The 15,973-nt window shown below is 39.2% G+C and overlaps 1 protein-coding gene across 6 annotated transcripts in view; it reads right to left on the bottom strand.

Annotated features, from left to right (window-relative positions):
- USP34 (ubiquitin specific peptidase 34) overlaps positions 1-15,973 on the bottom strand; it is a 249,426-nt gene that overhangs the window by 40,696 nt on the left and 192,757 nt on the right. For all 6 annotated transcript variants that reach the window (XM_064276991.1, XM_064276988.1, XM_064276990.1 and 3 more), the window contains 9 exons: positions 15,078-15,250; positions 12,382-12,535; positions 11,220-11,298; positions 5,364-5,417; positions 5,160-5,255; positions 1,822-1,886; positions 1,653-1,728; positions 1,524-1,571; positions 1,335-1,400 (listed from right to left, as the gene is read on the bottom strand). In XM_064276991.1, coding sequence (XP_064133061.1) covers positions 1,335-1,400; positions 1,524-1,571; positions 1,653-1,728; positions 1,822-1,886; positions 5,160-5,255; positions 5,364-5,417; positions 11,220-11,298; positions 12,382-12,535; positions 15,078-15,250 — 811 coding nt within the window. The remainder of the gene's footprint in view (positions 1-1,334; positions 1,401-1,523; positions 1,572-1,652; positions 1,729-1,821; positions 1,887-5,159; positions 5,256-5,363; positions 5,418-11,219; positions 11,299-12,381; positions 12,536-15,077; positions 15,251-15,973) is intronic.

Below are 15,973 nucleotides of genomic sequence, written 5' to 3'. Positions count from 1 at the left end.
CACCAGCCTTTCGGCTCGCAGTCAAGCACTTAACCATTTGCGTCATCCAGTCTGCAAATTTCCCTTGGTTCTCACAAACGTCTGTGGAATTTTTTTTCCTATTAATAACACATGATCTACGTATGAATCATTGTCTTTCTGTTTAAGAAAAAAACAAGAGTGATCTAATCACCCCTCTGGTTCTAAATAACCAGTTTAAAAAAAAATGCAAGGGGCGGGGGAGAACAGAGGAGCGCGTTCCACAGCACCAGGAGGATGCGGTCAGCCACAGCCAGCGCAGGGAAAATTCTGAAGGACCAATGACAAAACGGCACGGAGGAAAAAAAAAGGAAAGCAACTATACAGGTGAATGGAGACTGAAGAGGCCAGCAAATGTACAATGTGGCCCGTGTTTTATTAGATGACATTAAATAATCACTTCTGATTTTACCAGGAATGAATGGCATTGCGGTTGCATTTTTTAAAATGTCCTCATCTATTAGGGATACATACTGAGTGTTTATGAATTAATGATATCTGAGTTTTTTAAAAAACACTTCAGCTGAAAAGAAAGCATAGGGAACAAGAGTAGATGAAAGAACAACGAAAGAGTATTATTTGTGGATGATAGATAGACACATGAAAGGTCACTTTATCTTTCTACTTTTGTGTGTGTTTCAAAACGTTCGTAATGGTTCAAAAAGTTATGCCATTGTGTTCGAAATTTACACTAATCAGCTTCTCCTATTCCAGTGCTACAACGTATAATTAGACGCCCTTTCAAACAGGAAAAAATCTTCAGCTATTTCCGTCCACTGCACACTATGCTGCTTTCTCCTGCCTCTGGAAATTCTCAGACTTGTACTTCTAGGGAAGTTTATACCACTTTGGGAGCCAATCAAAAATGATTAACAACATTAAAATGTCAACACAGTTAAGCTGTAATTACCTATGAGGAGGCTATCCTTAGTGACGTGTCTCACAAAATAAAATGGGAAGAGATAAAACTAGATATAAAGTGATCTATTGGGGTATCTTCTGACAACATTCAAAAGTAGTTAGGAAATGTCTAGAACAGCCTTGCGAATTTTCTGTTTTCCCCTTCCATTAGATGAGAAAAAACCCAAGGATTTTAAAATAACTCAATAATCAATTGCTTAAATCATACAACAGACTTGATACATAAATTATAACATTGTCAGCCATCAAGTAATTTTAGGAATGACTGGCAGTGGGATCCCTATGATTTACAACAGATAAAATTCTGCTGCAGTATCTCAGCTAAGAATGAAAGAAACACAAAACAAAAAACCAAATCTTAAGCTTTGCATCACTTGTTGAAGTATTCACATCACCTCACAAGCCGCTTGACTGTTATTAAACTGTTTGGTCAACAGTTCAATCCACTGAAGCATTGTGGGCTAGAAAGGAAAGAGGAGTCAGTCAGTCAGGGCATAAGGACTGTTAAGCTAACGAGAATAAAAAGCAAAGATATTTTAATAAATTACATAAATGACACAAAAATCCATAAATAAAACCCATACCTTTTCTTTTGAATGAATAAATGTCTCTAAGACAAAGGAAGTGCTTAACTGTAAGAAAAAATAAAATTAGCAAAAATTTTTATTTAAAATAGTCAATTTTGTCAAAATTATCTAAGGTTTACGTATTACCTTGGCAGTCATTAGGGACACAGCTTTAGGGTCTGGTAACGTACTGGGAATACAACTACACAACTGCCACATAAACCTGGAATTTAAAAAGAGTAACTTAAAATTCTTATGGAACAAGATTTTTAAAAATGTGTAACAAAAAACCAATTACTAAATTTACCAAACTTACCCAAAATACGTATGTTCAAAAATGTTCTTGTCCTGAAGAAACTGCATGTTATCGTGCCAAATCCACTGAAGAAAAAAACGCTAACATCACACCTCAGAAAGCAGCTTACTCCATTACATTTACCAACAGTTTTTATTAGTAAAAAAGACTTGCTCTTAAAAAACAGGAAAAACCCACATATTTAAAATTCATGTTCATCTGTTTCCAGGTATATGGAATATAAAAGCAGTACTCAACTTTTTTTTTTTTTTTTTAATTTTATCACTATTTACCTATCTCAAGCAACAAAGGTTTTTAAAATGCATTTATAAACATTTTGACAATTAGAGCTCTGGAATTTCATCTGTCTGAAGAAGAGCAAATATATAAATAAATAAAACCACAGAAGCCATTTTGCATTTTGATAACAAGAGAGGAGGGTTTTATATTTAAAAACTGGCAAAAGAAAAAAATTTAATTCACCTTGGCAGAACTAAGAGGCAATTTCTTAGTTTACACTGTAAAAATCATGAAGTTAGTATTTCCAACACTAGGCCTGCAGGTTCTTTGGTTTTTGTGTTCTTTTATCTCTCTGAACACCTTAAACGTATTTTAAGTATCTGTCAGGCAATTCCATAAAACTACTTTTATCTGGAATGAATTTATGTTCTAACACTGATATTGCTGGCTATCTTTCTGCCAGCAGTACGTTTCTGCATGTTCTGGAATTTTACATGGTAGGTTCATTTTGATTTAAAGGTCCTACCTCTGTCCTCCATCTCTTCCTAAAAGATTTTCAGTGGCACCTCCACTTGCCGCCCCAGCCCACGAGTCCAGAACCAGGTCTTGTAATTGTATATTAGTGCCCCTGTTCCGGTGACATTTGGGAAACCAGAGACCTAGAATGTCTGCTTCAGAGTACCTGGTCTTTTAGTCTTTCTAGGCACATAGTTGGAAGGAAGTTGTAGCCCCCAGAGGAGTGTGAGAGCACTTGCCCACTCCCTTCAGTCGTGTTCCACACCAAGAGTCCCACTCCAAGCTTCTCGCGTACAGCAGTTAGCCTCGATCTAGAAACTGGGTCCTAATTTTTATCCCCTTAACCCCACAAGAGCCAAATTACTGGCCACCACTGCCTGCTTCTGGACAAGGGACAAGGGAAGCACCGTGGTTTCCACCAAGCTCAGTGCTTTCAGTTCTGTTCTATGTCTGCTCTGCAGAGATATTCATCTTGTTTTCTGACGGTCTCTTTTTACATTTTATCAATTAACACAATATGTGTGGCACTAGCTGGGAGTGTTCAAATGTGAACATACTGTACTACACTGACCAGAACTTGCCTAGCTGTTTTCTATACAACTGTCCAATCTCTAGTTGGGCCACTCTTCCTCCTACCTTCTCAACATTACTACCACAGTTCTCTTCCAGCTCCGAAAACGTGCACACAAATTCTGTCCTTCCTTGGGAGATTTATGCACGATGTTCTCTGCCTGGAGCAAGCTGCCTCATTAGCTGTCACGCTGAAGGTCAATCTCCTCAGTGACGCATTTCCTGACCACCTTCCCCCGCAACTCCTGCCAACCACCCTTTCTGAGCACTCCATTTGTTGGAGCCGTAACAGTCATTATAATTTGTAATGTTTATTTATTTAATCTATTTTATGATTCTACAATTTCCTATGTTACTCTTCAGGGAAGTCTGCTAATAGCTACATTTTAACTGTGCAGGTCTGAAAGATCAGATTCCAGTTTATATCTAAAACCTAGAAGAACGTTAATTTACACAGTGCTTTTTCATTTTCATTTTATTTTTCTAATAAAAGGTATATGCGGGCAAACCAATTTTACATTAATAAACTGAAACACAATTACAGGAAGAAATGGATGGTTTAGGTCTGCAATCAAGGATATTCTAACTTGGTTCAATTTATTTTTCCTGTTTCTGGACAGTAAAGGCCTGGGGCCCTCTTTCCTCATGAGGTAAACCAACAGTTCTCAAGGAGTGGTTCAAGGACCTCTGGGAATCCCTGGGCCCTTCCTAGGGGTCTACATGGTCAAAACTGTTTTCTTAGTAACACTAAGGAGTCATCTGCCTTTTTAACTCTTATTTTCTCATGAAAGTAAAATGAGGTGTTTCAAAGGCTACTTACTGAGTGATATCGCAACAAACCAAAGGCGCCAGTTACTATGAGAATCCAGCCACTTATATTAAACCAGATATTAAAGTGATTTCCAAAATATAAAACAGGGCCACTTGTATTACTGATTTGTTTTGTTTGGAAAATATTTATTTTCCATAAAATATATTATTTGTGTTAGCAAGTAATGGCTTTAAGTAAATTAATATTTTAAAATCTGTTTTAATTTCTAATATAGTAAGTATTAACAGATATTACCCACATTATAAAAAAGTTTTTTAAAGTTCTTAATAATTTTTAAGAATATAAAGGAGTCTTGAGACCAAAAAGTTTGAGAACTGCTGATGGAAACGAACAACATACATCATTCTTAAGGATTTATTTAAAATTTTACTTGGCTGTCATTATACTGAGCAAGGTCTAGATTTTCCTGGATATCCTGGGGTACAAAGCTTTGCACTTATTGCATGCATACAGTCTATTTTATTGTGGTTATGAAGGGGTTGAAATAAATTTTTGTATAAATAGTAGATTTAAATCTAGTAGAGCCATCTGTACTCAGCATCTAATTCTGCTGGTATATCTAATTCAGGGAGTTGAAATAATACACGACTCTTGGCTTTTCATCACTAACTTATGTGAAGGTAAAATACCAGTTAAAAGTGTTTGTTCGGGGAACGAAATTCAGTCAGTGTTAAGACTTGATAGAAGTAGTACAAAAAAAAAAAAAAAAATCGCATAGTAAAACCTGAATTGTCTAAAAGGTCAGCGGTTCAAATCCACCAGCCACTCCCTGAAAACCCCATGGGGCAGTTCTACTCTGTCCTATAGGATGGCTATGAGTTGGAATCAACGACAACAGTGGTTTTTTTTTTTTAAATTGGCCATCACAGTTTCCACTGCCAGCTGTGAGCGCTCATTCAACAATTTAAAACTACTTGCCCTAGGTGCTATATTCCACAGTCAGGCTCCTATTTATGAGTGCCTTCATTTTTTATTTTCTTTCATTACTACTGATAACATTTTTCCACTCCCTTTAATGTCATTCGTTTTTTATTCCCCAGACTTATCTCTGTAGTAACAAGACTATTTGTAAAAAGTCTTTTAAAAAGTCTACTCTAGATTATAGCTCCTAACTTTGCCACAGCCTGCTGTTACATTATTATCCCTTCCATATGTAATTAACATACTTTTAAACTGGTACCAAAGCCAAATTATCTTGTACCTCTAATAACTCTGAGGAAACATCAAATTTGTAGTCTCTGCCATTTTCTTCCTCTGGTTCCATGCGTTTGTAGAACAGCATATATGCACTGTGTGTCTTTAAGAGGTCAAAAAAAAAAAAAGTATTATTTTCATTTTGTCAAGGTATAACCATAAAAACAGATAATACAGAAGAAAGAGTATTATCTATGGAAGAAATGGTTACCTTTTCAAAGGAAAAATCCATAAATTTATCTGTAACAGAATCATAGGTCTTGGTCTGTTTAGGAAAAAAAAAGTTCTCCTTGTTAAAAAATGGATTAAAAAATGGATGTACTCAGCTACGTTTATATATAATCTTTGTTTCATGAACAGCTACTTTATACTGTATCGCGACTCTGTGAACAGTTTCAAATAACATGATATTGATAAAAACCCTACGCTCTTGGAGGATTCTGGAAGGCATTATGCTGAGTGAAATCAATCAGTTGCAAAAGGACAAATATTGTATGAGACCACTATTATAAGAACTTGAAATATAGTTTAAACAGAGAAAAAAATATGATGGTTACGAGAGGGGGGAGGGAAGGACGGAGAGAGGGAGAGGAATTTTCACTAATTAGATAGTAGACAAGAACTATAGGTGAAGGGAAGACAACACACAGGACAGGAGAGATCAGCACAACTGGACTAAACCAAAAGCAAAGAAGTTTCCTGAATAAACTGAATGCTTTGATAGTCAGCGTAGCAGGGGTGGGGGTTTGGGGTCAATGGTTTTGGGGGACATCTAAGTCAATTAGCACTATAAAATCTATTAAGAAAACATTCTGCCTCCCACTTTGAAGAGTGGCGTCTGGGGTCTTAAACGCTAGCAAGTGGCCTTCTAAGATGCATCAATGGGTCTCAACCCACCTGGAGTAAAGGAGAATGAAGAACACCAAAGACATGGTAATTATGAGCCCAAGAGACAGAAAGGGCCACATAAACCAGAGACTACATCAGCCTGAGACCAGAAGAACTAGATGGGGCCTGGCTACAACCGATGACTGCCCTGACAGGGAACACAACAGAGAACCCCTGAGGGAACAGGAGAGCAGTGGGATGCAGGCCCCAAATTCTTGTACCAGACTTAATGGTCTGACTGAGACTGGAAGGACCCCAGAGGTCATGGTCCCCAGGCCTTCTGTTAGCGCAAGACGGGAACCATTCGCCAAGCCAACTCTTCAGACAGGGATTGGTCTGGACTATGGGGTAGAAAATGATACTGGTAAAGAGTGAGCTTCTTGGATCAAGTAGACACATGAGACTATGTGGGCAGCTCCTGTCTAGAGAAGAGATGAGAGGGCAGAGAGGGGCAGAAGCTGGCCGAATGGACATGAAAATAGTCAGTGGAGGGAAGGAGTGTGCTGTCTCATCAGAGGGAGAGCAACCAGGAGTACACAGCAAGGTGTCTATAAGTTTTTGTATGAGAAACTGACTTGGTTTGTAAACTTTCACTTCCAGCATAATAAAAAATAATAAAAAAAAAAAATCCTGTGTTCTTCACATACTTGGCCAATTTATCCTAACATCACTCTTGGTACCTTTTTTGATTGAGAATGTAAACCAATAAAATTGAGATGGAGAAAATTTTACTACTACAACAGAAGAAAACAGAAAAGAAGAAGGTGTAGCAAGGAAAAAAGGTGGTCTGGGCCTAGGTTTGTAAGTGTGATTAGAAGCAGAAATAAAAACCAAATTTAAAACTACTTTTGCAGCACTGTTACAAGTAATAAAGTAGATTATTAAAATATTTCACAGACACGAAGCTGTAATTTATTTCCAGATCTCAAAATTTTCCCTAGGAGAATGCAGGACATGGACATACATGCCTCTGCCAGGCCTCCAAACACATTCTGAGTCTCAGAGTGGGAAGAATTTCTTGCCAACGAAATGACCTGTCAGCATATTAAACAGTGCAGCTCATGGGTGGCAGGGGAAGAAGTACCAGGAAAAGGCAGTTGTCAACCAAAGGGTGTCACAGAAGAAACGATGGAAAAGGAAGTTAAAAATGATGAGACAGAAAGGGAAAAAGAGACCAGGAAGGCATGGGAAATAATCAATAAAGACCTGAGATTCAAATAAGAGAATAAAGAATGGTCACAGGACAAGGAGCGGTAACAACGTGTGGACTATGAAGAGTGAAGTGGGGGCTACTGGGTGAGGAGACGAAAATTCCTACTGGTAGTTCTGGGGAGCTCCAGGTACACTAATTACGACAGGAAAGATAACAACAACAAAAAAAAACTAAACAAAACTGAGGGCAACAGTCAAGCAGCATTGTGGGTGATATAGTAATGAGAGGCAGAAGTTTTTGATTAAGAGTACTTGAAAACAGAGGTGCAAAACAATTTTTTAAGGTATGTTTGCCAATAGAATATATAAAAGCATAAGAAAGTACAATGGACCTACAATTTGAGAAACTACCTTTTGCGAGGAGAGCTTTGCAAGGTTCACTTGCCCTTTTTTTTTTTTTAAAGGGAAATATCCTAGGAATAACACCTGGAGATGCAAGTGGTTTGTTTAGTGATATTCTGAAATGGTAACTAATTATTCACTTCCTTCTTCTACCCATTTCCCAATTGTTAGCAACTGGCCTAATTTTCCTTTTTCATTCAGAATAGCAGACAAGAGCACCAATTAAACAAGAAGGAAGCTCTTCATTGAAATTCAGAGTGTGGAGAGTTATCTGACAATAAACATGGTTACTGAGGCAAAAAAATAACTATCTGGGCTTATCTGCAAAATGAAGATGATCAATAAACTTGACTTGTGGAAACAGGGCATTTTAAAACAATTTTCAGAAAACTAGTACTGTGATAAATTGCCTATGGAGAAGTGAAATCATTACAGTAATACTCCAACCCAACTGTCCTTCCCTACATCCCACTGCCAACCTTGTCACAGACATAGACGGTCGTCTTCTATGTTACAAACAGAAGCACCCATGTTGCTGCTGCTGTTACAAACAGCATCAAAGGAGTGATTTTTCAAAGTTCAGCTCAATCCAACTTCCTTATCAAAGATTTTTCAGATTAAGGCAGTAAGACACATCTTTTCACTAACTCCACAGCATTCATTGAGTAAACAAGTCATTCAACCATATTGTCTCATGGCAGTATAATTCAATTCCCGTACTACAATTTTTACATTTTGAAGTCTTAACTTCTTAATCAGACTGCTTGTTGAAGGCAGAAATAGTAACCTTTTAACATTTTCCAGTGTCTAGTAGTATACTCTGAACATACTAAACTTCTAATAAATAACAGTTCAACAAATTAATTTTAGGTTTATTCACAGTAATTAAAAGGAAGTTAAGTGACTCAGCTTTTGGATTTTTCTTTAAATTTTGCTGTGGTAGGATATACGTAACAAAATTTGCTAATCTCTTTAAGTGTACGATTCAGTGCCACTAACTGCATTCACAACCGTTGAGCAATCACCACCAATACCCGTTTCTAAAACTTCGTCATCACCCCGAACAGAAATTCTGTACCTATTTCTCCCACCCCTCATTCCTGGTAAACTCGAATCTACTTTCTGTGTCTACGTATTTGCTTTTTCATTAGTGGGCTCATACAGTATTTGTTCTATTATGTCTCGCTAATATGGGGTTTAGCGTGACGTTTTCAAGGCTTATCCATATTGTAGCACGAATTAGAACCGCATTCTTTTCTATTGCCAGCTCATATTCCATCGCCTGTATACACCACGTTCTGTGTGTCCGTGGTCCGTACACACCACGTTCTGTGTGTCCGTGGTCCGTACACACCACGTTCTGTGTGTCCGTGGTCCGTACACACCACGTTCTGTGTGTCCGTGGTCCGTACACACCACGTTCTGTGTGTCCGTGGTCCGTACACACCACGTTCTGTGTGTCCGTGGTCCGTACACACCACGTTCTGTGTGTCCGTGGTCCGTATACACCACGTTCTGTGTGTCCGTTACCTGTATACACCCCGTTCTGTGTGTCCATCATCTGTATACACCACGTCTGTGCGCCTGTGGTCTGTACGCACCACGGTCTGTATGCACCACGGTCTGTGTGGCCATGGTCTGTACGCACCATGGTCTGTGTGTCCATCGCCTGTATGCACCACGTCCTGTGTGTTCATGGTCTGTACGCACCACGTCCTGTGTGTCCATGGTCTCTATGCACCACGTTCTGTATGTCCATCGTCTGTATGCACCACGTTGTGTGTGTCCGTCATCTGTATACACCACATTCTGTGTGTCCATCGTCTGGATACACCACGTTCTAGTGTCCTTCATCTGTATACACCACATTCTGTGTGTCCATGGTCTGTATACACCACGTTCTGTGTCCATCGCCTGTATACACCACATCCTGTGTGTCCGTTGCCTGTATACACCACGTCCTGTGAGTCCATGGTCTCTATACACCACATTCTGTGGGTCCATGGTCTGTATACACCACGTTCTAGTGTCCTTCGTCTGTATACACCACGTTCTGTGTGTCCATGGTCTGTATACACCACGTTCTGTGTCCATCGCCTGTATACACCACATCCTGTGTGTCCATCGCCTGTATACACCACGTCCTGTGTGTTCATCGCCTGTATACACCACGTTCTGTGTGTCCATGGTCTGTATATACCACTTTGCGTGTCCATGGCCTGTATACACCATGTTCTGTGTGTCAATGGCCTGTATACACCACGTTCTGTGTGCCCATGGTCTGTATACACAACGGTCTGCGTGTCCATGGTCTGTATGCACCATGTTCTGTGTGTCCATCGTCTGTACACACATCCTGTGTGTCCATGGTCTGTACACACCACATCCTGTGTGTCCATGGTCTGTATACACCATGTCCTGTGTGTCCATTGCCTGTATACACCACGTCCTGTGTGTCCATTGCCTGTATACACCACGTCCTGTGTGTCCATGGTCTGTATACACCACGTCCTGTGTGTCCATGATCTGTATACATCACGTTCTGTGTGTCCACCATCGGTATACACCACGCTCTATGTGTCCATGGTCTGTATGCACCACGTTCTGTGTGTCCATCGCCTGTATACACCATGTTCTGTCCATTGCCTGTATGCACCACATCCTGTGTGTCCATCGTCTGTATACACCACGTCCTGTGTGTCCATCGTCTGTATATACCATGTGCTGTGTCCATCGTCTGTATACACCACGTCCTGTGTGTCCATCACTGGTATACACCACGTTCTGTATGTCCACGGTCCGTATACACCACGTTCTGTGTGCCTATCGCCTGTATACACCACATTCTGTGTGCCCATCATCTGTAAACACGACGTTCTGTGTGTCCATTGTCTGTATACACCACGTTCTGTGTGTCCATGGTCCGTATACACCACATTCTGTGTCTATAGTCTGTATACAGGTTCTGTGTGTCCATGGCCTGTATACACCACGTTCTGTGTGTCCACAGTCTGTATACACCACGTTCTGTGTGTCCATGGTATGTATACACCATATCTGTGTATCCATGATCTGTATACACCACGTCCTGTGTGTTCATGGTACGTACACGCCACGTCTATGTATCCACGGTCTGTATACACCATGTCCTGTGTGTCCATGGTCTGTATACACCACGTTCTGTGTGTCCATCGTCTGGATACGCCACATTCTGTGTGTCCGTGGTCTGTATACACCACGTTCTGTTTATCTATTGTCTGTATACACATTTTGTGTATCCATTCATCTGCTGATGGACATCTGGGTTGTTTCCACCTTTTGGCTATTGTGACTAAAGCTGCTATGAACACTGGTATACAAGTATCTGTTTGAGTCCCTGCTTTCAAGTGTTCTGTGTATATACCTAGGAGTGGAATTGCTGGGTCATACGGTAATTCTACGTTTAACTTTTTATGTTTATATTAATATCTATGTTTAACAACAACTTTTTTTTTATGTTTAACTTTTCTATGCCAAACTTTTCCACAGCAGTTAAAACATTTTACACTTCCATATGTTATGGATTTTATAACTGTAAAGCACTTGGACAGTTACAAACTACTAGTAATTTCTGAATAAAACTTACTGTCATTTCTCCACCAAAACATTCTGAGGCAAGCTGGGCAGAATCAAAAGGCTTTACCTCAGCATCATTAAAGAGATACCTAAAACAGAGAATATATAGTGTTGATCAAACCTGGACATGCTAAGTATCTCTGTTTTATGCCTGCATTATATATTGATATATTTCAATTACTGATTATTTCATGAGGTAAATTCTAACCATGCTCTTGGCTTTAGAACTGTAATCTACTGAAAACTGGGACTAGTGTATAACTTTACAACATAGTCATAACCACACTAAAGTCTGAAAGATCACTTACAACCTAGGATTAATAAGAAAATTCATAAAAACAGGAATTAAGTTTCTTTGAATAGAACATGTAAAGCTATTGGACAGAAAAGAGTAAAAGATGGGAGAATTTCTAAAGATACCATTTCAAAATTCATGATCAAAAAGATTCAAAATATACTTACTGAAAAATATTCAAATGGATTAAAAAAAAAGATCACGGACATGATGGCTGAAGGAGTGAGCGGCAGTTGAATAAAACTATTCTGGTAACTGCAAATCAATTTAGCAGTGTACGTTTTGTTCACAACCACATCCCCACTATTTAGAACACCACCTAGCACACGTATAGCTCCTATCCACGAGACTCTGCCTAACATTTGAAGACCAAAAAACAGTTACTTAGGGACTGATTTCATGACTTTTAACCATTAACTTGATAAAAGACAGTAAGAAGAATGTATCTATGGGAAGGAAGGGGGAGGGTATGGCCAACAGAGCAGAGCATGCAGGGAACTTCTGACTGGCATGCACGAGGTGGCTGCGGCTGCCTAGAGAAAACACCCAGCGAGCAGTTCTAACTGACAGGTGAGATTGGGGAGGTGCAGTGTGGTTTGCAAAACTTTGTGTATTAATTTTACTGGACAGAGCAGTCGCCACATTCTCAAGAGTCCACTGATGCATAAAGTTTAAGAACTGATTCATACTGTCTTTGGAAAATCCCCTTTATTTAAAAATTTTGTCTGTTCCTCTTCTTAATCTTACGGAAAATTTTTAGAAAATTAAAAACAGAAAATATATCAAAATAGAAAACCTGTCATAAACTGTTATCTTAAAAAGAGGAAAAAAAAAATTTTTTTTTAAATCCAAGCAATGAAAAGTATCTACGACTCACCATTTATTGTTCTTGTAAGCATGTGGGTTCACGATGTCTCTGATGAAGCTGTAATAGTGCCCGCCATCTGCTGTTCCCGTATGGACGGTCACTCCTATCAAGTCATACTCATAGCTCTCCGCGTCTTCCGCATGATCACTGGCGTCCTTAAAACCTGAAATGATTTACACAAATAATGGTGGTAATTCTGAAAACTACAAAAGTGGTAACATCTTAGAATCACTTTATATAATCAATACCTTATATACAGGAAACACACACAGATACTTTAAATATTAAAATAGGAATAAAACAACTATTATCAACATTCACAGCCTCCTACTTTAAAGAACATATAACGCAAATTATTTGAGAAACAGGCATGTATCAGTGCATAAGTATGGTCCTCAGTACAACAGATAAATACAAAATATGTTCTCTTCATGTTGCACCTGGCTAGTCCTTTTGAAAGAGGCAGCATCAAGACCCTTATTACATAGAGCGGTTCATTCCATTTTATAGGGAGCAGGCAAACACAAGGCCTGAAAAGCCTTAACACGTTTACGCCCTTTAGTTTCACGCTACAGAAAATGGAGCACTGTGCAGATAGCATGCTTCCAAACTGCACATCGGTTAGCTGAAAACACTATGTACATGGAGTTTCGGGTAGACACAAACAAAATAAACAAAAGATACACTTTGTATCCCCTAATATTGAAATCTAAAGGTAACAAAAGATACTAAGGAAAAAAAACTACAGAATGGTCTAATCGGAAGTTTGAAGATGAATGATTTAGGATCTGTACTCTCAGCACCACAGAGAAAGGGAGAAGCAGAATCAGGACAAACGAGGTCAGAGCAGATTCAGTCACCTGAGTGCCAGCGTAAGCTGGGAAGTGCAGGGACAGTGAGCGGGAGAGGAGGAAACGGCTGACAGTGTCAAAGCTGTGGACGAGCAGCACGTGTGGAGGCACTGCGAGGCTCTGACTCGGAACAGGTGACTTGTGGAAGCTTCATGAATAATACGATGAAGCACAGCTACCAGACAGTCCTGCTATAATTTCCCAAATGGTTTGATAAGGGATCTAAAAACTAGGATCCACATATACAATGCTCACTACTTAATTCTTAAGCCCCTATATTTTCAAACTTATTATCTCTACAGGCTCATTTCCTGTAGTTTATAAATAGATGCAAATCCCAGTTAAAAAAATTCCCTTCCTTCACCGTATTCCTTCATAGCTGGGGTCGCCCATCCCCTGGCCTCTCTTCAAAGGGGTCCTGAAAGAGCAGCCTGCGCTTCCTGTCAGGTAACACACTGCTCAACTCCTGTTCCATACAAACACAACACTTCTGGATGGTTGTTAAGTGTCAGGGATTGAGGTACAAGGATTAAAACATAGTTGTCTTTCTTAAAGCTTACAGTATTGTGGCATCAACCTTTTAAAAATTTAAATCCAAAGAACTTTTGCACAAATAAAAGATCGTCAAGACTCTTATTACATATAGAGAACTTCTTTGGCTAAAAAGAATGAAGAGGCAAGAACTAGACCCTTGCTGCTTTCTTCTCTCACCTGTTTCCATTCCTCACTCCTGTGGTCCTTGAGTTACTTTATACTGGTTTGAAAACCACTGGTTTTACGGAAATAAAAAAAACTTGGCGGTATCTACTTATGACCCCAGTGCCATCTCTGACTCACTGTTATCTGCCTTCCTATTGCAACACCCAAACAAAATTGATCTGATGAAGATAACTAAAGACATGCTAGATTATTCCAGTCTATTCTTACTGAACTCTTGCTTCTTTTAGCATTCAACATTGCTGACCACATTCCCCCTTTCTTGAGGCTTTCTTGAAATAGCGGCCCCAGCTGTTCATCCAGCTGTTCAAGCCAGAAATCTGAGAGCCATTCTTGACTCCTCCACCTCCCTCTGGCCACAAACCAACTGAAACGCAACCTTTATGGAAGCAGAGGCTTTGCTTACTCTACACTGTCACTGAATTCTCACTACTGTTAAGAGTTGCAGAAGTCACACAGTGGATGTTCAGTAAGTTTTTATTGGCTTGATTCGTTCATTCAATCATAAAGTCCTACTGAACTCTATATACTACTTCTCTACCCCCACTGGTACTGTTTCTCCTCTAAGCCACCATCTAGCAGACTATCCTCCCCACAACCCTTTGATGATCCTCTAATCCATTTTTAACACTATAGTCAGAACGACCTTTTCCAAACGCCCATGAGGTTGTCATGATCTGGCCACAGCCTTGTCCTACTCATCACCCTATCCTTCAGAGTTCATCCCTCTTCTCAATCTTGCTCTCATATTCGAGCTTCACATCTCTGCTAAAAGTCACCTTCTCATGAAAGCCTGATTCCTCCAGAACTATGAAACATTCACTATCCTGACAACACATGTTTAGGATCTTTTGTTCAGTGCAAGACTTCCCCAGCAGACTTAAGCTCATGGGGTAGGGACAACATTTACCTTGTTCACCAGTACGTCCCGCAAGGTGCCTGATACATCGTCCTAACAGACACTAAGTAGTTACCGGCCAACTGACTAAATGCACTTTATTATCTTTAGAAATCATTGTCCTTTCTAGGATTCAATTTATTTTTGTTAAATCTTTAATCAATTACAACTTAATGATTATAACTATCTTGTTGTGGAGACTTACAATAAACACAGATGAGAGAGAAAGAGTAAATTACCTTCTTTCCTGTCACTCTTTCCCATTAGAAAATCTTCTGTATAAGGTGTCATATCCAAACGTAATGGGAAGGAAAAGTGTGTGTTCACTTTCTCTTTCATCATGGTAACCATGTTAAATGTATATCGCATAGTATTGAAACTCAGAATACGAGGCAATTTCTTAAAACATGCCCTGAAAGAAAATATTAGAAAACATTTGTTAAAAACAGTTGATTTCATTTATATTTACATGATAGTAAATAAGAAGTAGTATTCTCAATCACATTCACTAAAACTATGTATCTCCCCTCTACGTGACTTTCTCCATTCTCAAAGAGCTTTCCTGTGTCTGCTAAGAAAAAAATAAGTTCGAGACGACTGCAGTAAATATTGTAAGAACATACGCAAGGGGAGCTATGGACACGTGAGAAGGAGCCACATTGTCCTTCAAAGCCAAGGAGGTCTGTGGGTCAGAGGTTTTGTTTTTTTTCCCCCTCCTTAAATAATAAGAATCAAAGTATTTACTATTGTTAATTAGAACTACAAAGTCTGGCTATATCACTTACTAAATATATGACTCTAAGCAAGCAAGTTCCTTAACCTCTCTGAGCTTAATTCCCGATTTGTAAAATGGAGATTACAGTACCTACCCCATGCTGAGAACGCTATCTGGCAAACAGACGGCATTCACTAAGGGCTACCTGCTATTTGCAGCAGCAACCAACCAACCGGTGAGCTAAATCTTATGATGCAGCATATTCTCAGTTCGCATTTACAAAACAAGGTCTCAGTTTAAACAAAACATAACATGTGGATTTATAAAAAAATATATATAAATTTAAGTGAATAATTCTTCATTGCACGTTAAAAATTCAGAAGAGAATTTGTTTAAACCATGAGCTTAGTTTTTAGACAA

Source organism: Loxodonta africana, chromosome 26, assembly GCF_030014295.1.
Source record: "Loxodonta africana isolate mLoxAfr1 chromosome 26, mLoxAfr1.hap2, whole genome shotgun sequence".
NCBI classification, from domain to species: Eukaryota; Metazoa; Chordata; class Mammalia; order Proboscidea; family Elephantidae; genus Loxodonta; species Loxodonta africana.
The sequence above is the reverse complement of the archived record's forward strand: the minus strand, read 5'-3'. Positions and strand labels throughout refer to the sequence as shown.